General features: G+C 35.6%; 1 protein-coding gene across 3 annotated transcripts in view; it reads left to right on the top strand.

Annotated features, from left to right (window-relative positions):
* The window catches only part of GTF2E2 (general transcription factor IIE subunit 2), a 78,057-nt gene that overhangs the window by 37,315 nt on the left and 15,391 nt on the right, over positions 1–25,351 (top strand). For 2 of the 3 annotated variants that reach the window (XM_027077316.2, XM_027077315.2), the window contains exons 4-6: positions 6,744–6,851; positions 8,434–8,616; positions 16,344–16,437. In XM_027077316.2, coding sequence (XP_026933117.1) covers positions 6,744–6,851; positions 8,434–8,616; positions 16,344–16,437 — 385 coding nt within the window. Of the gene's footprint in view, positions 1–6,743; positions 6,852–8,433; positions 8,617–16,343; positions 16,438–22,131; positions 22,214–25,351 lie in introns of all 3 variants that reach the window. The other variant, XM_027077317.2, reaches the window with a different exon arrangement.

Genomic DNA, 25,351 nt, shown 5'->3' with positions numbered 1-25,351 from the left:
TTAAACCAGTAGAAGAGCATTTTGTCAGTCATTGTACCCTGAAAGAACCCTTGAAATATTTTATCATTTTTAGGTCTTAGAGAATCTTGTAAAAATTGTTATATCTATAGTTCATGTTTATTATCTAATCAGTAAATTGTGGATATGATAAGTCAATAATAATTGTCAGTTTTCTGTTGAGTAGAGAATGTCAGTTTTCTGTCTTTGTATTTTGTCCTATTTTTTTAGCCTACTCTTTTCCTTTGTGTGGTTCCTCCTTCCCAGATAGGGTATCAGCTTTAATGTGAGTCAGTAGTATAGGTAAAATTCAATTTTTTCTGTGATATTTTTTAAAGATTTTATTTTATTTTATTTTTAGAGAGAGTGAGCAAGCAGGGAGAGAGGGTGAGGCACAGAGTGGGGGAGAGAGAATCTTAAGCAGGCTCCAGTCCTGACGTGGGGCTCAGTCCCATGACCCTGGGATCATGACCTGAGCTGAAATGAAGAGTCAGACACTCAACCAACTGAACCACCCATGTTCCTCTAAAGATTTTAGTTTTAAGTAATCTTTGCACCCAATGAAGGGCTTGAAGTCACAACCCTGAGATCAAGATTTGCATGCTCCACAGACTGAGCCAGCCAGGGGCCCCATCTACGATTTTTTTTTTTTTTTTAAACCTTATCTAAGTAGGCAACTTACTTGTTCTCAGATGAACAGAAGAGTCAGAGAAAGGGTCCTTCTTCCAGGTGTAGATTTGTGTTGAAAGGTAGGAAAAACACTGTTTAATTTTGTTTTCTTAGTTCTTCTGGGTGGTTTTCAGTAATGCTTGAGACTTGCTAATATCCTTCCTCATTCCCCAGACCGAACAGCATTATAGAATTTTCTTTTGTCACATGACTTTTCCAGAGATTCTGTTTTCCTTCGAAGTCTTATCACTTAAAGCATTGTTTTTGAGGCTTGCAGAAACTTGTTCAGCCAGTTCATAGGTTTAAAAAAATGTCTGCTATGAAAACTGGCTTCTGCAGTCATTCTTCATTTTCAAAGCATTCAGTAAAGTACGACCTTTCAGCTGAAATTCACCTTTTAGCTTAAATATTCTTTCAAGGACTCCTCTGCTAAGCCACTGAATTTCTGTACATAGATTTATGTGTTGAAGTGCACTAGTCTCTGCTTAATAAAGCAGATCATTTTTAAAGCATCGTTTGGGACATTTTTCATTTCAAGGGTTTTTGATTCCAGTACCTCTCTGAAGAAATAGTATTTTGTGACGACATCAGAATATTTGTTTTTTCACGAGAGTTAAAACCTTGTATTGAGCCAACCATTGATGGGGCACATCAGTGAAGATAACAGAGCAGTTACTCTAAGAGAGACCTTTGTTTCCAGATGTGAAGGCACTACATCAAGTATATCCTGCTCTTTGCTTTGTCGTGGCAGTTCTTTGTGGCAGAGGAGTTTTTCTTGAAATTTGTCATTTAAAGATTCTGCACAAACTACATTTATTAGTGAAAAACGATGAATAGTGAATAGTGAATAAATTACTACATTTATTAGTGAAACCTGTTGATTTGTCAACTTGCATAGACAAGCTGTTGTTAGTTTGTTAAATTTGTGCAGCATTATGTGATGTGTCCTCAGTTTGTCGACTTACCTTATACTTTTTGGTACTTTTCAATTTCTCATGCCGTGCATTTTACTATCATTTGACATGTTGTCATTATTAGGTTCCTACCAACTGTGATTTCCCTCCTCTAAGTCCCCTCTGTTCTGGGCAGTAAGTTCTATTACCAATAACTTGTTTCCTGAGCTTTTTCACTGAATGTGACTTTTTTTTTTTTTTTTTAACAAAAGCTTAACTCTGTTTCGTTTTGAGATTCCAGTAGCTATTTAAAATATTAAGTACATCGACTGTGTCCAGTGTCTGTGGCTTATAGTTAAGAATCTTTTCAGTTTTGCCGGAGCCATTACATATTGTTTGCTACAGACAGTGTACAATGAAATAAGACACCTTGGGTTACCAGCCCATCTAAAATTGGCGAGTAGCTTTTCATTAGAATGGTAGGCCTCTTTTTTTTTTTTTTTTTTAGATTTTATTTTTAAGCACTCTGTACCTAATATGGGGTTCTAACAACCCCGAGATCCAGTCGCATGCTGCCTGAGTCAGCTGGGTGACCCTAGTTATTTTTAAGTTTTTATTTTAATCCTAGTGTAGTTAACATACAATGTTATATTTGTTTCAGGTGTACAATAAAGTGATTCAACAGGGGATTATAGTTTTTGATTACTAACCTTATTAGAATTGTTTGTGGTACTGGGCTTTGAATCCTCTCTGTCACTTAATCTCATCTTAAAAAATCATTGCACTGGACTGTCAGACATGTTTATAAAACAAATGCTAACAAATTATCAAACCGCAGGGATTTATTAAATGAGAATATTTCAAAAAACAAACACTTCACAATGTATTTTACTTCTTTTTACTATGTGATCTGTGTTTTACAACATTTACAACAGCAAAGCAGCCTGGGGCAGGTGAGTCCTGGTATGTACAAATTCCTTGTTCAGAATGAATATTTCCCTCAGATTTCCTTTTTGCCAGCAGAGCTTGTGAACTCCCGTGAGTGAGTTGGCGCTGTATAGTGGGAGGTTAGGGGAGGTAATTTGGAAGGGAATTGCTGACATTGTCAGCCTACTGTGCTCCCGTTTGTGCAATATAGAGCTTACCAATTATCAGTGGCTTCTCTCTATTTCATTGGAAACTGGTAACGGGCTTGTCCAAGTGAACATAGCCCTACTTGCCACGTGGTGCTAAAAGACCTGATGAAAACGTTGGCATGGCTGCTCAGTAGTTTGCCTGTTGCTGTGAGCCCTCAGGTTGCATGGTATGTGTGGTTGCAGAATTGATGTTTATTTTTTAGAATCACAGTTTCTCATGCTCCCCCTAGTGACATCTTATGGAACCCTAGGATTCTGTGGAATACTGGTCAAGCACCCTGTGATGAGATGGTATCTGTGAAAACCCAAATACTTAGGGTAAAACAGTGAATGGTTTTCTCCTGAGGTCAGAAAAAGATAAAAGGTACTGATTGTCACAACATCTGTTGGGTATTACACTGGAAGTCCCCCCTAGTGCAGTGAAGCAGGAAAAAAGAAGTAACAGATGTAAAAACGGTAAAGGAAGAAGTAGAACTGTAGATGACATGATTAAATACATAGGAAAGCCAAGAGAATATGCAAGCTATTAGAATTAAGGTTGATAAAAATAAGGCCACTATAAAAAAAAGCCAATTTCTACGAAGTTGCAAGAAAAAAAATAGCGAAATAAAATACAAAATGCAATACGCCAAAAATCATCTAGTGATCAGGAAGGAATTTAACAAAGGTGTGTAATTGTTCTTCACTGAAAACTAGCTTTAGAGTGTTACGTAGTCTCTCTATGCATCCTTCATTTTTTTTTTCATTTTTCTTAACTCCTGATCGAAGAGCAAGAAATAAGGAAGTAATTTTGAGTTTCTCAGGTTTATCTCTCTTGCTCTTTTTTTTCCCCCTCATTTTGTTATAACAGGTTTTCACTTGATAATTTGACAGCTGTGTTTGGCTTCTCTGTTTACATAGTTCAGTGAAAATGGTTAGGCTTTCATACAATGAATATTACTTTCGTTTTTCAGCTTGTTCTGATTGTAAAAATCCCATACTTAAATTTAAATATAATAATAAAGATAGGGCTAGTGCTTTTTTATTTTTCTTGAGATGCATTCATTCTTTTCTGCTTAGATTTTAAGATTAACTTGGCCTTTGATAATTTTATATTTAACTTCATGGGGGGAAAGTTTCTAATGTGAAGAAAACTAAGGCAAATATGTTAGATTTAATCAGTGTTAATGGAGGATACAGAATAACTATTTTGTTTATTTTTTACTTTCCCCCCTAAAGTTTATTTATATATATATACACGTGTGTGTGTGTGTATATATAGAGAGAGCATCTTCTCTCACACGCGCGAGCATCTTCTTGTGTGAGCAGGGAGGGGCAGAGAAAGAGGGAGAGAGAGATTCCCAAGCAGCCTTTGTGCTGTCAGCACAGAGCCTGATGGCTGGACTCAATCCTGCAAACTGTGACATCATGACCTGAGCTGAAATTAAGAGCAGGATGCTCAACCAACTGAGCCATCCAGGCGCCCCTGGATACTTGGTTTTAATTGATGTATAGCTATAAATACTTCAAGATTTATAGATTTAAAGGGAAGAAAGTACAGGTATTCGTTTTCTATTGCTGCTGTAACAAATTACCTTAGTGGCTTAAAAAAGCACAAATTTATTATTTTACAGTTTTAGAAGTCAGAAGTCCAAAATCCATCTCACTGGGCTGAAGTCTGGGTGTAGGCAGGGCTGGTTCTTTCAGGGGGCTCTCTGAGGGAACTTCCTGTTTTTTCTTTAAAAAAAAAATTTTTTTTTTTAACATGTATTTATTTTTTGAGAGGGTGTGAGCAGGGCAGGGACAGAGAGAGAGGGAGACACACAGAATATGAAGCAGGCTCCAGGCTCTGGGCTCAGACTCATGAACTGTGAGATCATGACCTGAACCGAAGTCGGATGCTCAACCCACTGAACCATCCAAGTGCCCCTGTTTTCTTTTTTGACTTCTAGAGCCTGTCTGCATTTCATGATACCTGTCCTTTCTTGCATCACTCCGACCTCTTCCATTGTCCCATAACTGACTCTGAGGTCTCCCTTTTCCCCTTAGAAACACTTGTGATTATATTGGGCCCACCTGAATAATTCACAATAATCTCTCCATTTCAGGATCCTTAATTTAGTCACACCAGTGAAGTCCCTTGGGCCACATAAGGTAACATAGTCACAGGTTTCAGGGTTTGGGCATGGAAGTCTTTGGAGAGGTTGCAGTATTTGGGAGAGGGGATGCAAAATGTACTGACAACGGTACATAATTACAAAATTATGGTTTTAATTTTTTTAATCCATCACACCAGTTGTGAGTTTGGTTAGTAAATTTCCATCTGTCCTTATGCCAGTCAGTTTTTTTTTTATTTAAAAAAAAAATTTTTTTTTTTCAACGTTTATTTTTTTTGGGACAGAGAGAGACAGAGCATGAACGGGGGAGGGGCAGAGAGAGAGGGAGACACAGAATCGGAAACAGGCTCCAGGCTCCAAGCCATCAGCCTAGAGCCTGACGCGGAGCTCGAACTCACGGACCGCGAGATCGTGACCTGGCTGAAGTCGGACGCTTAACCGACTGCGCCACCCAGGCGCCCCATCAGGGTTTTTAATTTTTGCAATGAATTGATTTTTTGGGTGGGGGGAGAGAGAGTGTGTGAGCGGGGGAGAGGAGCTGAGGTGGGGGAGAGAGAGAATCTTAAGCAGGCTCTACACTTAACACAGAGCTTGATAATGGGGCTGGATGTCACAACTGCGAAGATCATGACTTGAGCCACAATCAAGAGTCAGATGCTTAACTGAGACTCTTAGGCGCCCCTGTAATGAACTGATTTTAAATTCACAGGAGGGTTTTGTTTGGAGGACTTTAAAAAAGTTTTTTTTATTTTTTAATGTTGATATATTTTTTTGAGCACGTGCGAGCAGAGGAGGGGCAGAGAGGGAGACACAGAATCTGAAGCAGGTTCCAGGCTGTGAGCTGTCAGCACAAACTGACACGGGGCTCAAACTCATGAACTGTGAGATAATGGCCTGAGCTGAAGTTGGACGCTTAATTGACTGAGCCACCCAGGTGACCCTGCATGTTTTTATTCAATAATTTGTTCTGGACTGCTTTCCAAATTAGCACATGGAGAACATCTGCATTTTCTTTTTAAACATCTGTATAGTAGCATAGATGTTCTATAGTTTAATCAGTCTGGGTGATTTAATCAATTGCTGGCCACATATTGTTTATAATATTTTCCTTTTGCAACCAGAGCTGCAGTGACTGTGTCACTTATTTTAAGTTGTGCTGTAAGGTAAATTCCTAGAAATGGATTGCTGTGTCAAAGCGTTTAAATGCATTTATATTGCCAAATTGTGTTCCCTAGGAGTTGTGTCAGTGTGCATTTTTACCAGCAGTGTGTGGGAAGGCCTGTTTCTTTACACCCTCATTGATAGAGTCATCAAATACGGATTTTTGATGAGGCACCTGGGTGACTCAGTTGGTTAAGCATCCGACTTCAGCTCAGGTCATGATGTCGTGGTTTGTGAGTTCGAGCCTCACATCAGGCTCTGTGCTGACAGCTCAGAGCCTGGACCCTGCTTCAGACTTTCTGTCTCCCTCTCTTTCTGCTCCTTCCCTGCTCACACTCTGTCTCTCTTTCAAAAATAAATAAACATTAAAAAAAAAACATAAAAAATATGGATTTTTGCCAGTGTAATGGTTATGAAATATTTTGGTGTAAGTTGAGTATCTTTTCATATATTTAAGGTTTTTTGCATTTCCTTTTCTGTGATTTATATGCTCCTGACTTTGGGTCATTTTCCTATTAGGTTTTTGGAGCTTTTAAAATATTAGGAAGATTAGTTCTTTGTGATAATGAGCTGAAAATATTTTTTCTCAGTTTATCATTTGATTTTTTAGAGCTGCAAATTTGAACTCAGTTCTGTTTGATTTTTATAGTCCATTCTGTTCATCACTATAATCGTGTTGCCTCAAATGATACATGTTCTACATTCCTGAAAGATTCCCTTACTTGTATCTATTACTTAATACATGTAGTATTTTAAAACTGTCTCCTAATAACAATGTTTTCCCTCAATAGACACGGCATCAGCGAGGAGATACACATCCTCTCACTTTAGAAGAAATTTTGGATGAAACACAACATTTAGATATAGGACTCAAGCAGAAACAATGGCTAATGACTGAGGTAAGACTAGGCTTAAAATAGCATTAAGAAAGTTGGTTACCATGAAATATTTGCTGTAACTAAGATTTTTAATATACTGAAATCTGAAAATAATTTTTACTTAAAAGAATTGGCATAGGGTCTTTGTTTTTGTTTTTTAAACATACACATTTTAAGGTGGTTTGATTTATTGGTTTTCTTAAGATCTTATGTATCTATTTCAAAATGTCGAAGACTTTAGCATAAAAATTATAAAGAAGTCTGTCATTGTACCACTTCATTTAAGTTTTTCCAGGATAATTGCTTTTTTTTAATTGCTAAATTTAGAATGTATTTTGTCAAATTGTATTGTTTTTTATGTATGTTTTAGACATTTATACCATGAGGTAGTATAGGGATAATGAGATACTTGTTATGCTGTTACTACTATTATGACGTGATGGTGATATTATTGCCTCTAACAGATTACTTCAAAAACTAATCCTTAACATTGTGTATGTACACACATCATTGGAAGAAAAGAAACCCCACAATAATCAGTGACCATGCTAATTTAGAAATTAATAGCTTTTTAAAAATTCACACATTTCCCTCATTTCTACTTAAGTATGAAATGACAATTAAGAAGAATACTTTGTGTGACCAGTGCTGTATTCTAAAAATCAAATGTAAAGTTCCTAAAATATAACTTAATAATTTATTTTACTAAGCAAGATACTGTACTTGATTTTTATAAAATGAACAGTTAATCAGTAACATTATAGCTCATTGTATCAGTGATGCACAAATAGTTGTAATCCACATTTAAATTCTGTTGCTTTACCCAATCTTGAAATTTCATGGACTACCAACATTAGTTTAAAATTATTACTACTTTTCTGTTCCCCCTCCTTTCTTCTTTGTTTCTTCTCTTTCTCCTTTCCAGGGTCAGGCTGGCAGCTGCAGAAGAAAATAAATAGGATAGCTCTTCTTTGAGGAGCTTTCCTTCTGATAGTAGCTATATAGCAGAACTAAGAATATAATTCATATTCAGTAATTCCTGCATTCCTACTCAGTTTCATTCTCAAGCTGCCATTATCGGTAGATTTCTTATATGCACAAGTCTGGTACTTTTCAGTTCCTTCCACACCTATAAGTACCATTTGATACCAGGTGGGGCAGACTATTGATAAAGTCCTCCCAGGGTTATGTTTCTTGCATAGTGCCAGTATGCGATAAACTGTACTTTGAGGGTGGGATGGGCAATACCCAGTACACTTTGTCTACTAATGTTAACTGGTGTTTATTCTTTTTTTTATTTATCTTCCAAGAGAATCTGGGTATAGTTTCTTCAAATCTGTTGTGATAAAATGGTTTTTCTCATTTAAATAATTGATGTAGATAATAAGTTTCTTTTATAAAAAGTGAGCAACATGCTGATCTCTACCTGTTGTTTTTGGATCCTGGATGTCCAGTATTTTAGATATGCTAGTTGATAATTCACAAGATACTTTTAACATACAACTATATTGGGTTTGATGTTTTTAAAATAATTAATAGAATTTAAGAATGTATATATGAGGTTTCCTTTTGTTAATATATCCAAATTCTGTCATCATTACAGGCATTAGTCAATAATCCGAAAATTGAAGTGATAGATGGGAAGTATGCCTTCAAGCCCAAATACAACTTGAAAGATAAGAAAGCCCTACTTAGGCTGTTAGATAAGCATGACCAGCGAGGCTTAGGAGGAATTCTTTTAGAAGACATAGAGGAAGGACTACCCAATTCCCAGAAAGCTATCAAGGTAACATTTCTTTTCTTTTTGTGCCTTAGTATAATTTGAATTAATAATATCTTGTTTTAAAAAACAGCAAGTGTTTTACAATTTTTATTTTTAAATGTTTATTTTTGAGAGAGGGTGAGAGGGTCCACGTGTGTGCATGAGCCGGGGAGGGGCAGAGAGAGAGGAAGAGGGAGAGAGAATCCCAAGCAGGGTCTGCACTGTCAGTGTAGGGTCTGATGCAGGGCTTGAACTCACGAACCATGAGATCATGACCTGAGCCAAGGTTAAGAGTCAGATGTTTAATGGACTGAGCCACCCAGGTGCCCTGGTGATGAGAACTTGTACGATTTACTCTCTTAGTAGCTTTTAAGTAAACAATACGGTTTTATTAACTGTACTTAGTGTGCTATATATTACATCCCCATGACTTCTTTACTTATTTATTTTATAACTGATAGTGTATACTTTTTGACTCCTTCATACATCCATCTCCCATCTGCTGTGTCTGACAACCACTAATCTGTTTTCTATTGATGAGCCTTTTTTTTTTTTTTTTAGATTCCACATAAAGGTGAGATCATACATTTGTCTTTTTCTGACTTATTTCACTTAGCATAATGGCCTCAAGGTCCATCTATTTTATTGCATATGGCAAGATTTCACTCTTTTATGGCTAGATAATATTTCAGGTGTGTGTGTGTGTGTGTGTGTGTATCAGATTTTCTTTATCCACGTATCCATCAATGGATACTTAGGTTGTTTCTGTATCTTGGCTATTGTGAACAATGGTGCTGTGTGCAAGGGAGTGCATGTATCCTTTTCAGTTAGTGTTTTTGGTTTCATTGGATAAGTACCAGAACTGGATTACTGAAGTATAGGGTTGTTCTATTTTCAGTTGCACCAATTTACATTCACACCAACAGTGCATGAGAGTTCCCTTTTCTCCACATCTTCTCCAACAGTGATACCTTGTCTTTATAATAATGGCTATTATTAACAGGTGTGAGATGATACCTCATTGTGGTTTAGCATTTCCCTGATGATGATGTTGATTGTGTTGGTGGTCATTTGTAGATCTTCTTCGGAAACATGTATTTGTGATCCTCTTCCAATTTTTAAATTAGACTGTTTTTTTGGTGTCAGGTGCCATGAGTTCTTTACATATTTGTGATTTTTTTTTTTAATGTTTATTTATTTCTGAGACAGAGCATGAGTGGGGAGGGGCAGAGAGAGAGGGAGACACAGAATCCGAAGCAGGCTCCAGGCTCTAGGCTCTCAGCTGTCAGCACAGAGCCCGACACGGGGCTCGAACTCACAGACCATGAGATCATGACCTGAACAGAAGTCAGTTGCTCAACCAACTGAGCCACCTAGGTGCCCCTACATATTTTTGTGATCTTAACCCCTAATCAGATACATGATTTGCAAATATTTTCTCCCATTCAGTAAGTTGCCTTTCCATTTTATTGGTTTCATTTGCTGTGCAGAAGCTTTTTAGTTTGATGCAGTGCCACTTTTTTGCTTTTGTTGTCTTTGCTTTTGATGTCAAGTCTGACAAATCATCTCCAAAGCTGATATCAGGAAACTTATCCACCTGTGTTTTCTTCTTCGTCTTTTATGGTTTCAGGTCTTATATTCAGGTCGTTAATTCATTTTAAGTTAATTTTTGTTAATGGTGTAAGATAGTGGTCCAATTTCATTCTTTTGCATGTAGCTGCCCAGTTTTTCCAGCACCACTTATTAAAGAGACTGCCCTTTGTGCATTGTTATTCTTGGCTCATTTGTCATAAATCTGTTGACCATATATGCATATATGGGCTCTCTATTCTGTTTCATTGATCTGTGTAACACTTTTTTTTGTCAGTACTATACTCTTTTGATTACTGTAGCTTTGTAATGTAGTGTGAAATCAAGAAGTGTGATACCTCTAGCTTTGTTCTTTCTCAAGATTACTTTGGCTATTCAGGATCTTTTGTGGTTCCATGTAAGTTTTAGGATTAGTTTATTCTTTTTGTATGGAAAATGCCATTGGAATTTTGATAGGGATTGCATTGAATCCATAGTTTGCTTTGGATAGTATGGCAATTTTAACAATGGTCCTCTTCCAATCCATGAGCATGGTGTATCTTTCCATTTATTTGTGTTGTCTTCAGTTTCTCTCATGAATGTCTCACACTTTGCAGTGTAGAGGTTTCTTACGTCCTTGGTTAACTTTATTCCTAGATATTTTATTCTTTTTGATGCACTGGCAAATGGGGTTATTTTCTTAATTTCAGATAGTTTGTTATTAGTGTAGAGAAATGTAACTTATTTCTGTATATAGGTTTTGTATCCTGCGACTGTACTGTATTTATTCTAAAAGTTTGGTGAGTCTTTAGGGTTTTCTATATATGTCGTATTATCTGAAATTACTGACACTTTTTGTTCTTCTTTCCAATTTGGATGCCCTTAATTTCTTTTTCTTATTTAATTGCTCTGGCTAGCACCTCCAGTAATGTGTTGAATAAAAGTGACAGGAACAGGCATTCTTGTCTTGTTTCTGATTTTAGAGGAAAAGTTTTTGGTTTTTCACCAGTGAGTGTGATATTAACTGTGGAATTGTCATAAGTGGACTTTATTATGGTAAGGTGTATTCCCTGTATACCCAGTTTGTTGATGGTTTTTTTTTTTTTTTTTTTTATCATGAGTGGATGTTGAATTTTGTCAAATGCTTTTTCTGCATTTATTGAGAGGTCATATGATTTTTCCACGTTTCATGTTGTTAATGTGGTATATCACATTGTTTGATTTGTGCATTTGAACCTTGCGTCCCTGGAATAAATCCCATTTGATCATGGTATATAATCCTTTTAGTGTATTGTTGAATTCTATGTGCTAATACTGTGTTAGGATTTTTGTATTTGTATTCATCAGAGATGTTGGCCTATCAATTTTTTTCTTGTGGCATCTGTGTCTGGTTTTGATATCAGGTTAATGCTAGCCTCATAAAACGTGTTTGGAAGTATTCCCTTCCCCTATTTTGGAAGAGTTTAAGAAGGATCGATATTAATTCTTTTTTGAATGTTTGGTAGAATTCATCAATTAAGTTGCCTGGTCTTGGACTTTTTTTGTTGGGAGATTTTTTTTTTTTGGATCACTGATTTTTTTTTTTCAATGTTTATTTATTTTGAGAGAGAGAGAGAGTGTGTGAGCAGGAGAGGGAGACACAGAATCCAAAGCAGGCTCCAGGCTCCGAGCTGTCAGCACAGAGCCCAGTGCAGGGCTTGAATTCACAAACCGTGAGATCACACCCTGAGCTGAAGTCGGGTGCTCAGCCGACTGAGCCACCCAGGGGCCCCGAGATTTTTCTTATTTTTGGTGTAGGCATTTATAGCTTTGAATTTCCATCTTAGAACTGCTTTTGCTTTATCTCATAAGTTTTGGTGTGCTGTATTTCCATTTTCTTTTGTCTCAAAGTATTTTTAATTTCTCCTTTCATTTCTTTGTTGACCCATTAGTTGTATAGTAGTATATTGTTTAGCCTCCACATGTTTAATGTGTTTTTGCATTTTTCTTCTTATAACTGATTTCTGTTTCCATACTATTGTGGTCAGAAAAGATATTTGAGGGGCACCTGGGTGGTTCAGTAGGTTAAGTGTCCAGCTTCAGCTCAGGTCATAATCTCTTGGTTTGTGAGCTTGAGCCCCATGTTGGGCTCTGTACTGACAGCACAGAGCCTGGAGCCTGCTTCGGATTCTGTGTCTTCCTCTCTCTCTGCCCCTCCCCTGCTCGCATTCTGTCTCTGTCTTTCTCAAAAGTAAACATTAAAAAAAAAGATGATATGCTTTAGGTATTCTTAAATTTATTGAGATTTGTTTTCTGTCTAACATGCTATCTATTCTGGAGAATGTTCCATGTGCACTTGAAAAGAATGTGTATTTTGGGGGTGCCTGGGTGACTCAGTCGGTTAAGTGTCCGACTTTGGCCCAGGTCATGATCTCGCGGTTTGTGAGTTCGAGCCCCACGTTGGGCTCTGTGAGCCTGGAGCCTGCTTCAGATTCTGTGTCTCCTCCCCCTCTCTCTGCCCCTCCCATGCTCATACTCTGTCTCTCTCTGTCTCTCAATAATAAATGTTAAAAATTTTTTTTTTAAAAATAAAATGTATTTTGCTGTGTTTGGATGATATGTTTGGTATGTATCTGTTAATTCTGCTGTCCTGATGTATTAAGGCCAGTATTTCCTTACTGATTTTCTGTCTGGATGATCTATTCATTGATATAACTGGGGTATAAACTCTACTGTTACTTTATCACTGTCAACTTATTACTTTGTTAATATTTGTTTTATGTATTTTGGTGGCCCTATGTTGGGTACAAAGATATCCTGTTTTTGGATTGATCCCTTTATCATGATGTAATGCTGTCTTTGACTCTGTTACAGACTTTTGTAGTCTGTTTTGTCTGATATAAGTATTGCCAAGTCAGCTTCCTTTTGGTTTCCATTTGCAGAGAATGTCTTTTTCATCTCACTTTGAGTCTCTGTGTGTCTTTAGATCTTAAGTGAGTCTCTTGTAGACAGCATATACCTGGGTCTTGTTTTCATCTTGTTTTGTTTTATCCTTTCAGCCACCCTATGTCTTTTGATTGGAGCATTCAGTCCATTTATATTTGAAGTAGTAATTTGTAGGTATGTACTCATTGCCATTTAATTTGTTGTTTTCTTTTTTGTTTTTGTTCTGTTTTTTCTTCTTTTTTGGCTTTCTTCCCTTGCGATCATACTTTTCCTTAGTGTTTGTTTTCCTTTCTCTTTATTTTTTTAGTGTATCTCTTATAGGTATTTGGCTTGTGTTTATCATGAGGTTCATACATAGCATCCTATGTATATAGTGGTCTATCGATGTTGATGGTCGTGTAAATTCAGATATGTTCTAAAAGCCCTACATTTTTACTGCCCCACCCCCGTTTTGTTTTTCATGTCATATTTTATATCTTATTTTTTTGTGTTCTTCGACCAATTATTGTAGGTGTAGATGATTTTATTACTTTTGTCTTTTAACCATCACACTATATAGGTGGTTGATCTACTACCTTCACTATATGTTTACCTTTACCACTAAAATGCCTTCTTTCATAATTTTCTTCTAGTTACAGTCTTTTCATTTATAGAAGTCCCTTTAACATTTCTTATAAGGTTGGTTGGTTGTTGAACTCCTTTAACTTTTGCTTGTATGGGAAACTCTTCTCTTTCCTTCATGTCTGAGTGATAATCTTGCTGGGTAGAGTAAGTTCTTGGTTTTAGGTTTTTTACTGTCATTGCTTTGAATATGTCGTACCATTCTCTTCTGGCCTTTGAATTTTTGTCTGAAAAACCAACTTCTAGTCTTAGAGGGGTTCTGTAGGTTGTAAATAGTTGTTTTTGATTTTAAGAATCACTCTTCCTCTTGGGGTGCCTGGGTGGCTTCGTTGGTTAAGCATCTGACTCTTGATTTCAGCTCAAGTCATGATCTCATGGTTTGTGAGATCGAGCCCCACTTTGGGTTTTATGCTGACAGTGCAGAGCCTGCTTGGGATTCTCTCTCTCTGCCCCTCCCCTGCTTATGCTCTCTCTCTCTCTCAAAATAAATAAACCTAAGAAAAAAAAAATCAACTTTTTAAATTGTTGATAATTGTATTCTAGTGTATCTTGGCATAGATCTTTTTTGGTATAGGTCTCTCTTGTTCATCTTTATTGGGGACTTTCTGTATTTCCTGGACTTGGATGTCTGTTTCCTTTGCCAAGTCAGAGGAGTTTCCAGCCATTATTTTTTTAAGTAGGCTTCTTTCCTTTTTCTCTTCTCCTTCTGGGATCCCTATAATTTGAATATTAGTATGCTTGATGTTGTCCCAGAGGTCCCTTAAAACTATCCTCATTTTTAAAAACTGTCTTTTTTCTTTTTGCTGTTCTGATTGGGTGATTTCCACTACCCTGTCTTACAAATCACTGATCCATTTTTTCTGTGTCATTTGATCTGCAGTTGATTCCCTGTACTGTAGTTTTCATTTCAGTTATTGTATTCTTCAGCTCTGATTTTTCAGCTTTTTACATTTTCTCTTTGTTGAAGTTCTCACCGTGTTCACCTGTTTTTCTCCTGAGTTTGGTGAGCATTTTTATGACCATTACTTTGAACTTTTTATCTGAACTATTTTTCAAAGTATTTTATGTCATGAATAATTTATATAAATAAGAATGAAAGGATGGTGAAAAACAACTTTACTGGAAATTTTTATAAGATTTTAACATAGCAAACTTCTGTATCAAGTGTATTTTGGCAAACACATCAGAAAGATGAAAGAATACTATTATACGTCTTTTTAGCAAAGTGAAATGGCAAAGGTTCATATCACATAGTATTGTACAGTGAATTCCTTCTTGTTGAAAAACTAACTGAAGGAAAATACCTTATATATTTAAATCCTTAGCAATATGTCAATCAATCATTGATTCTTAAGCTTGAGGTGATTCATCTATGGTATTGTCGTCCAAAGACTTACAGGTTTAGATTTTATTTCTATAATGAATTTCACCATCATCAGAGTCTAGAGTGAGTGCTACTATCAGGCTTTCTGTATTCTTGTTCTCATTCATTAATAATGGTGAAGTATGTTCCGTCAGTTTTCTTGTCATTGCTCTAAGGAGCAGAAAATAAAAAATTGTGAACTGTCAAATATTTAATGAAAGCTAAAAGATAACAAAGACCACTCTGTAGTCTTTTATATCTTCTGAAAGATAATGCAATAGTTTGGGCAGTGCAATAACACAAATTGAATCACACTTCTAAGTGATAGAATTTCACTGTTTCACTATTATATTACACTTGTAGGTGATATAACCTTTCTTTCCTTTAAAAAAAAAACTTTTTACTATTTATAATGTTTATTTATTTATTGAGAGGGGGAGAGAAAGCTGGGGGGGGGGGCGGGGAGAGAGAAACCCAAGCAGGCTCCATGCTGTCAGCAAAGAGCCCAGTGTGGGGCTCAAAACCATGAACCATGAGATGATGAGCTGAAATCAAGAGTCAGACACTTACACTGACTGAGCCAGCCAGGTGCCCCACAATTTTAGCTTTTTAAAGCATAATTGGAAATAATTGCTAATGGTAAATAAGTGGCAAAATATTTTAAAGTAGAGGGAAAGTAAGAACACTAAGATCACACAGTTTTTCTTAGATTAATAAAAGGCTCCAGTGGACCTACATTAAATTGCAACATGGGTTGGATTTTTTCAAAAATAAGTAAGGTTTCTTTCTGTACTTTGGAAATCTCTAAGAATAAAACTCTTGAAATATCAATACATAAAAGTAGTGAGAATTGCTCATTGAAAGAAATTTGAGAATTAAAATTGGGTATAGTAGACCCTAATGGTATACTGAAGGTTAAAAGAAATAGGAGTCCTGGGGCACCTGGGTGGCTCAGTCAGTTAAGTGTCCAACTCTTGGTTTTGGCTCAGGTCATGATCTCACGGTCATGGTTTCAAGCATTGCATTGGGGTGCATGCTGACAGCGCTGAGCCTGCTTAGGGTTCTCTCTCCTCTCTCTTTGCCCCTCCCTGGTGCACACGCGCTCGTGTTCTCTTTCTCTCTCTCTCTCTCTCTCTCTCTCTCTCTCTCTCTCTCTCTGTCAAATAGACTTACAAGGACTACTACTTTTTTTTTTTTTATTAAAAAAAATATTTTGTTGGGGGGAGGTAATTTGGAAGTTAACTGAAAAAAAATTGTTTTTTTGTCTTTTAAGGCTTTGGGGGACCAGATACTATTTGTAAATCGTCCTGATAAAAAGAAAATTCTTTTCTTCAATGATAAGAGCTGTCAGTTTTCTGTGGATGAAGGTGAGCCTTTCTGTTTAGTTTTCAAATATTACAAATACAGGGTGACAAATTTATATTTATAATCCTATTATAGGTGTGCCTGGGTGGTTCAGTCAGTTAAGCGTCCTACTTCTGCTCAGGTCATGATCTCATTGTTCATGAGTTCAAGCCCCATGTCCGTCTCTGTGGTGAGAGCTCAGAGCCTGGAGCCTGTGATTCTGTGTCTCCTTCTCTCTCTGCCCTTCCCCCGCTCCTTGCTCTGTCTCTTTCTCAAAAGTAACATAATTCTATGTTAACAAATTTTGTAGTAGTGCTTTTTTAGCCTTATCTTTTAGAACACAACTAATCTTCTAACATATTGTTTCTGAGAATGCAATTTGAAATATGGAATTTGAAAGATTTTAGGTTATTTGTACTTGTAATCATATAGTAGGTTAGATATTTTATGCTTATATGTCAGCGGTACCAGTTTATTTCTTTATTTCTATTATTTTACAAATACTGCATATCTTGATGTGAAAGCTTGATGCAGGATGGGAAAAAGAACAAAATTCTGTTGGTGACTAATATTAAGTAATTTATAAGTTGATTATCAGATTGGATAGGGAAGATGACTTTTTTCTCTGACTCTTGTAGAGTCAGATGCTAATAAGCTTATGGTGAATCTTATAATAAATGTGTGATGCCTGTGTTTGGATTTTAATTAAAAATACTTCATTAATACTTGTCAGGTAAAATAGTTAAACAAGGGTTTAGTCATGGGAAATCTATACCTATACAAGTAGAAATTCTCACTTAGGGACACTGGGTGTCTCAGTCAGTTAAGCGACTGACTTCAGCTCAGGTCATAATCTCGCAGTTTGTGATTTGGAGCCCCACGTTGGGCTCTGTGCTGACAGCTCAGAACCCGGAGCCTGCTTTGGATTCTGTGTCTCCTGTCTCTCTTTGACCCTCCCCTGCTTGTGCTCTGTTTCTCTCTCAAAAATAAATAAATAAATAAAAATTCTCATTTAAACATGTGTGAGACTGTACTGTAAATTTGTATTAATTTTGAACTAAAAAGGCAAGAAAAGAATTAAACACCATTTTAATTATAAAATTTGAAAAGTAACATAAACTTACACCAGAATATCTTAACATTATAGAATTACATAAAATAAAAAAGTAATATTAAATTCCAAATAGTGAAACTATTGTTATGCATGCCTGGTAGTCCTAGTGACTTTTGTTTATTGTATTAAATAAAAGAGTTTCTATTGAAGGAATAATTTTGTATAAAAGTGTACATGTAATTCTTGTCCCTTTAGTAGCCCATACATGTCTTATGATTTTGCAATTTTTGCAATAGCTCTTAAGTTTTTCTTTTATTTGTTATCTGGCTGCAGATATTAGGCTTGTGGTGCTTGTAGATAGGAGTTTAGTCAACCTGAAGTTACGCAGATGACCATGATTTGTTTTAGGAAGTAGAATGTTGTGTTTTGTTGGAAAATCATGATTGAGAGTACCTTGTATATAGTTGGTTCTCAATAAATGTTTTTTACTGTAAATAAAAAATTTCAAAGCATTCCAGTTATTCTGTATTGCACTTTCTAATAAATAAAGTAAGCTTTCTGTATGTCAATAAGGTAGTAGTGACCTTCTGTACACTGTAGTGATACTCATTTAAGAAAGTTTGGCTTAGCAGTTTTCGTATTACTTGAGTTGCTTTTTGAAAACTTTTATACTTGTCATACTGATTTGACACTTTGAAAAAACATAGCGGTGGACTTGATCCTTAAGATATTTACAAGTTTAAAAAAAATAGCTGATTCCTTTATTCTTTGGCATAGCTAATCCATTTGAAAGCAATTTGCAGTATTAAAAAAAAATCACAAGTATCACGTGTTCCAATAGGAAGATCTTACAATGAAAAGCAGATACATTTTTCCTTTCACTAATTGGAGGCCCTTTCATTTGTGGCCATACTTAACTGGATTTACTTAAAATTTTTTTGTTTTTAGTGTTTGTTTATTTTTGAGAGACAGAGTGTGAGTCGGGGAGGAGCAGAGAGAGAGAGAGAGGGAGATACAGAATCTGAAGCAGGCTTCAGGCTCTGAGCTATCAGCACAGAGCCCAGTGAGGGGCTCGAACTCACAAACCGTGAGATTGTGACCTGAGCTGAAGTCGGACGCTTACCAACTGAGCCACCCAGGTGCCCCTAATTGGATTTATTTTAATTCTTTGAGTGGTTTTCCCCTTATAATATGCTTATATTTTTATTTCTTGATTTTTCAGCTTGAAGTATTAATAATGACTTTTTCTTACCATGTTGCTGATTCCACCTGCTGTCTCTCTTCTTCACTTTCTAATATAGTATAGCACTAGTTTTAGTTCCCCCTACCATTTTTCTTGATATCTTTATCAATCAAAACATTCTCTGGGAATTTTTAGTATTAAGTCTGCTCTGCAGATGGCAGCATGGTGTAGCATATCTGTTGTGTTATGTGGATGTGTAATTTGAGGCAAATGTTGAGGTTGCAGTAGCTCGCTAAGAATAGCATGGACCTCTAGGTTTTCTTGGTAAAATTTCATTGGAGAAATTTTAGGAGTATACTTAATTTCCGCTGTAATCCTCACACTAAACATTATACCAAGCCATTATTTTCTGTCCCCTGTTGCGATTTTTCTGTGGATATCACTGTTTTAACTTTGCTCAGCCTTTTCCTGTTTGCGTTATCTTTTTCTAAAGTTCTATTCTTTAATATTATCCCTATTTTTATTTGCTGTTTTATATGGCCTTTGTTGGCTTAAACTCTTCCCATCTCCTTATTACTTGGTTTATAAGGACAAGATGAGGATTTTTACTTTTTTTACCCAGATTATAAAAGTAACCATATATGCTTGTTCGTAAAATCCTACACATTTAGAAGTAAGTTGTGTAAATTGTTTGATGTTTATTTTTCTAATTTTCTAATTTGCTTTTTCTCTGTTGGAGATATTCTATAATGCTATATGGCTATTTAGTGTTCCATTATATAAGTGTACCTGATAAATGGATTTTTAAGTATTTAATAATAATGCTGCAGCAAATATTCTTACACACCTTACATGCTGGATATGTGTATGTATTTTTTATGTTATGAAATAGCTGTATATATCTGGAGATATTGGGAAGGTAAACTGACAGATTATGCATCTATTAAGATCTTTGTTGTTTCTGACTTAGTATATGTTGAAATATATTACTAGATTTCTTAATAGTGAACTGTCCTTACACTCCTAGAATAACCCTTTTTTTATGTTCTATATTTCTGGATTCTTTTCCTGTATATTAAGGATTTTTGCTTCAGTATTCAGTGTTCTCTTTTTTGTTTACTTTCTCAGGATTTGTTTTGGGTGTGATGCTGGATACATCCAAACAGAAGTACTGTTTTTCCTTCCTTCCATCATTCCTGTCCTTTTCCTTCCCTTTCCCATTCTTTCCTTGTGAGAATATTCAATTCCTTGAGGATTTGAACACGAAAACTCATGGATGCATGTGTCTGGCTGTGGCTGCTTTGACAGCATTCTTCATATCTTCTTTGGTTATGTCCTTCATAAAGTTTCCTACCTTGTGAATTTTTGGCAATCTGTTCTTTCCTAAAATCACTTTTAATTTTCAAATTTAATAGCATATGCTTTTGCAGAGTGTGGCCCTAGAACGTGTTTAATTTTTTTGTGTAATTTTCCCTTTTTATTGTTAACTTTTTGTATTTGGGCGTTCTCCCTTATTTCTGTATTATGCTGTTGGTTTATCTATTTTACTTTTGTTGTTGTGTTTTTGTTTTAAGGGAACATACAATCAGATCACCTTTTACATACTAAATTTTGATTGACTACTTCATATGAGCAGTGACTGAGCAAACATTAAAATCTGCCATTGCCTTTTGGTTGTTAATTTTGCCAGTACTTCCTGTATGTTTTCCTGCAGAGTTTTTAGCTTATAAACATTCTTGACAATCCTAGTTTAAGGACTGTATCCATAAACATTATAAAGCATCCCCTCTTGGTTGTAGTTCATATTTTTTTTTTACTTTAAAGTCTGACTTTATCTCATTATTCTTTTAATCCCTTGCCCTTTTTTTTGACTGATATACTTTTGCCCATTTTTTTGTATCCTGTCTTTTGTGTATATATTTCCTTTGTAGTTGACATACAGTCGGTTTTAACCTTTTGAAATGTCATTTTATATTTATTATCTTTAATATGTGATATATTCGCCCCATTATTTGTTTGGAAATTATATAATTTGGGGGGGCTCTTTTGTGTATATAAAGTGATTCTCTTTATATCTCTAAGTAATTTGCTTAAACTTATTGGTATCATTTTATCAACTTCGTTCTTTTGTTTTTATTTTCTAATTGACACTTTTTGAAATTTTGGTAATGGTCTATTATAGTGTATTCATGAATTCATTTATTCAACAAATATTTACTGATGTCCTATTATATGCCCTACTCATTTTGTTAAATATAGGGATACAGTAGTGAACAAGGTAGACCATTCTCTGCCTTTGTGGAGTTTATATTCTAAAGGATAAAGTAGACAATACAAAAAATAAAAATGATTACAGATTGTATCAAATTCTAGGAAAGAGACAAATGTAGTATGTGCAAGCCAGTAAAGGCATGGGGGATAGAGCTCAGAGAAGACCGCCATGGTTGGAGGAGCCATGGAATGAGGTGGAGCCAGCCTTGCAAAGTACCGGAATGGTGCCCATGTGTGTGCTGTTGTGGGGGAAGTGGGGTTCAAGCAGAGAATAGTGAAGGCAAAGGTTGTAGTAAAGACTTTGATTTTTTTCACAGACTAGTGGTTTTTAATCCTTTATTCATCAGATTCAGTGGGCCTTGAGTAACAAATACTTTGTAACATCTTCTTTGCTCTTATAAAATGAAATTTCAAGATGATACAACCTACTTTTAGACATAATTTCTTAGAAGTCAGTATAATACTGGGACGCCTGGCTGGCTCAGTCGGTAGAGCATGTGACTCTTAACCTCAGGGTTGTGAGCCCCACATTGGGCATAGAGCTTCTTTAAAAAACAAAACAAAACAAAAAACTATAATACCCTAACTGTAACAGAAAGGAGAAATAAAAGGAATTGATTTATATTTTATAAAAAATTTATTTCAATATTTTTAATATTTAATCTGTTCAAGCACATATTGGAATATAAAAAGAATATAAATAATATAGTTGTTGACCTTTATGTGTAGAGTCACTATGGGATGCGATGGCTACAGATGGACCAGTACAAATGTCATGATGCAGTAGCAACCTATATACCATGATCAGTGTTTTCCTTAAGCGGTAAAGAACTCTTGGCAAAGGTCTGCAAAATACAAAGTGAAGTTTTTCTGTGACTTGCAAAGGTTAATCATACTATATTCTCTGTATAATATATCTTGTATGTTGCTAGGAAATCATGTGTATATTAAACCACTATAAAAAGTACTTTATATATGTATATAGAATTTGGTTGTAGGCTCAGTTATCATAAACTGATGTTTTTCATTAATCTTTATACTTTCAAAGAAGGATGGCTGGAGGAAGAAAGGTTTTTCAACAAGGGCAGTATTGATATTTGGAGCTGGGTGATCTTTTTTTTTTTGGTGTTAGAATTGTTATTCTGTATTGTAGATGTTTTGTAGAATCCTTGGCTGCTTTAGATGTCACTGCCATACCTTTCCTTACAGCGCGACGACTAAAAATGTACCCAGATATTACCAAATGTTCCCCCAGGAGGCAAAACTACTTGTGTTGAGAATTCTGTTGAAGGTACGATTTATGTTTATAAAATAGACAACAGTTAATTAAGATACGTTGTCTTCAAGCTTCTTTTCATGAATTTTTTGATTCAGCACATTCACTGATACAACGGATGTCCAAGTGAATAAGGTTTCTGTTCGTGAGCTCACCTAAGACAGAGGGAAGATTGACATAGGAACTCATATAGTAGCTCTTGCATACTGTCATTGTGATGTTCATACAGTGGTGTAGAGACCCTGGGGGAATGTCATCCACAGGAACTTCAGAGGTGGGACAGTGTTCTTTTAGTTGAAATTGTCAGTATGGCATAAATCACTAATTAAAAAAAAAACTGAGTCTTTGCTAATGGTATAAACAGAGAATGTCCCCTGAAAGTTGATGCATATTGTAATATTTATCTTCCTTACTCTTTTTTCATATTTTACTCAAAATGGTTTGTACTGATTGTATTGATGAAGATTTTTGTTTTAACCCAGTAGGTGGCAGTCATGGGTAGAGATGAAATCTTGAATGATGACGCTTTCAGTCATGCTTAAGATTACCCTTCATTTTATCTGTAAATAGAAGCAAATGTCCTAAAATGAGATGTAGCAAACAAGTAAGGAGAGAGTTTATTTGTAGTAATTTAAAAAAATCAAATAGGTAAGTGAACACAGCGTAGCTGAACTTAGGTATAGGTCTTATTTCACAAGTGTTTCCTTATATCAGGATCGTATTCATTTAGAGGCAGTATAAATGCAGTGGTTAAGAGGATGGTTTGAGTAGTTAACTGTTGGTTTATATCTTAGCTTTGCTCCTTGTTTGCTTAGACAAGATACTTCTGAGATTCCTTATCTATAAAGTAGGAGTAACGGTATCTGTCTTGTCCTTATGAGAATTAAATGAGTTAATATGAAAGTTCTTAGAGCTTGGAACAGAGCCTGGCGCATAGTAAGAATAGTAGTAACAGTAATATTAGCTATTATTAGTAGAATTAGAAATACCAAATAGTACCAAAATATTAGGTGTTTAAATCTTACCTGATTATTTATTCACATTTCCTTAGCTCTCTGGCTGATTGACTAAGTGGATCTGTAGTTTTGTGTTTTGTTACATAGCAGAGAGCCAGAGCCGGTTTAGCAGTCTGAAGCCACATTTGAGCTGATCTTTTGCGGAAACATAACGTTAATTGGTGTTCCTGGTGACAAGTCCAGTGACAACGCTGATTTTTCTTTCATTGCTGCTATTTTCTTTTCTACCTGGAAGCTTAAACAATTTAAACTTTATCCTTCCAATATAGGACTTCTCTCAGAAACTCTCTTCCTAGAGCTCTGGTGCTGTTTTATTTAGTTCATTATTTTTTAATGGCTATATGATATTCCATTTTATGGATGTGCTTTAAAACAGTTTTTCCGATGCTCCACAGATGGAAATTTAATTTTTGTTTTCCTATATGCTATTATAAATAATGCTTAATACTTACACATAAATATATATGTGCACTTGCCTCATTATTTCCATATTGTAGTTTTCTTGAAACAGAATTGTGAGATCAGAAGGTAAGGGATATTTAAAAAATTTTCTTTTCCTTAAAAAAATTTTTTTTAATGTTTATTTATTTTTAAGAGAGAGAGAGAGACATGCAGAATCCAAAGCAGTCGCTAGGCTCCAGGCTGACAGCACAGAGCCTGATGCAGAACTCTAACCCACCAACTGTGAGATCATGACCTGAGCCAAAGTCAGACACTCAACTGACTGAGCCACCCAGGCACCCCTAAAAAATTTTCAATACTTTGCCTAATGCCTTCTGTAAAGTTCGCACCAATATTTTGGGACCAAATTACCCCTTCACAGCAGTATATGGAAAAGTATCCATTTCTTTATCCTCACCAGTACCAGATGTTTTTAGTTGTCTTTGCCAGGCTCATAGAAAATAAAGATGATCTTGAATGTATTTTTCTTGCAATGACTTTATAAAATTAAGAAAAACAAGATTATTTCTCTTTGTACCTCTGTCAACTATACATTTTCTGTCCCCCCCATACATTAAAATGTAATTAAATTTCGGATCCTGTGGAATCCTGCCTCTAAAATTTGGCCCTGCTTTCCAGTGTTCATCTTAAGTATTTGTGCAGCTGTGATACATTTATATAGTATATGTAATACTTAAATACTGCAACAGCAGTAAGCTAAGGAAAGGCAGGGATTAATGTAGAAATGTTTTATTGAGAAATAACAAAGATATTGAAGAGTTTTTTTATTCAGGGATTTTCCTCTGAAAATAGCTCAAGCATCACTTTTCTAGCAAAAGAAAGTAGTTAAATTTTGTTTTAATGTACTTTCAATTCCATTGTGCCATTAAAATTTATATTGTATATTCTTTTTGGTGGTACATTAATATATATATTAGCTTTCTAGACCATTGCTGTTCCTTGTAATAGGTATTATTACCTGTGTAATTGTGTCTGAAGAGGCCTGAAGTATATGAGCTCTGTACAAATCAAGGTAGAACATCACAGTAGTTTGTCTTTCAAAGAATTGAACCTTTACAATGCTGGTAACATAGATGTTTGGTAAAAAGTGAATTGACTGAAATTTACCATTGAGTAAAAGAGGTTTTTCTCATCTACACTTTTATTCTCTTTATCTTTCTTCTTCTACAAGAGAAAAGTATACAGTTTAATTGTTATGCATTTATATTCTGTAATACTTACTCTAAATAAATGAATACAATTTTTACACATTGGTAGCTAGAATTTAACAAGTTATGGGTTAAAACGCCTGAACTACTTTGTGGGTGGCATACTTCCTTCAGCAGTTGTGGTAAATTAGACATATAAAATTCTGGTTTGGTATAGATTTTAAAACAGTATTGTGTGCTTTCTTGGAATTAGAGTGATGTTTTTATTGCTGACTTGGAAGTCTGACCTGAAGCTGTTTTCTTTCACATAATCCTGTAGCGAGCACAGCTAGTTGCATTAATCACATTGTTCATTGCAGAAAAAGTGGATAGTTGGGGACTTCTGGCTTCCACTTAAAATGGGGAAAGCTGGTCAAAGCACTGTTCCACCCCTATAGCAATAATAATAAGCCCTAGACAACTGCAGATTTTTACCTGAATCCATCAGAGAGCTTAGGTTCCAGGGCAACCACTTAACCTGAAATCTA

Source organism: Acinonyx jubatus, chromosome B1, assembly GCF_027475565.1.
Source record: "Acinonyx jubatus isolate Ajub_Pintada_27869175 chromosome B1, VMU_Ajub_asm_v1.0, whole genome shotgun sequence".
NCBI lineage: Eukaryota > Metazoa > Chordata > Mammalia > Carnivora > Felidae > Acinonyx > Acinonyx jubatus.
Note: the sequence above shows the minus strand (reverse complement) of the source record. Positions and strands in the feature narration are given on the sequence as shown.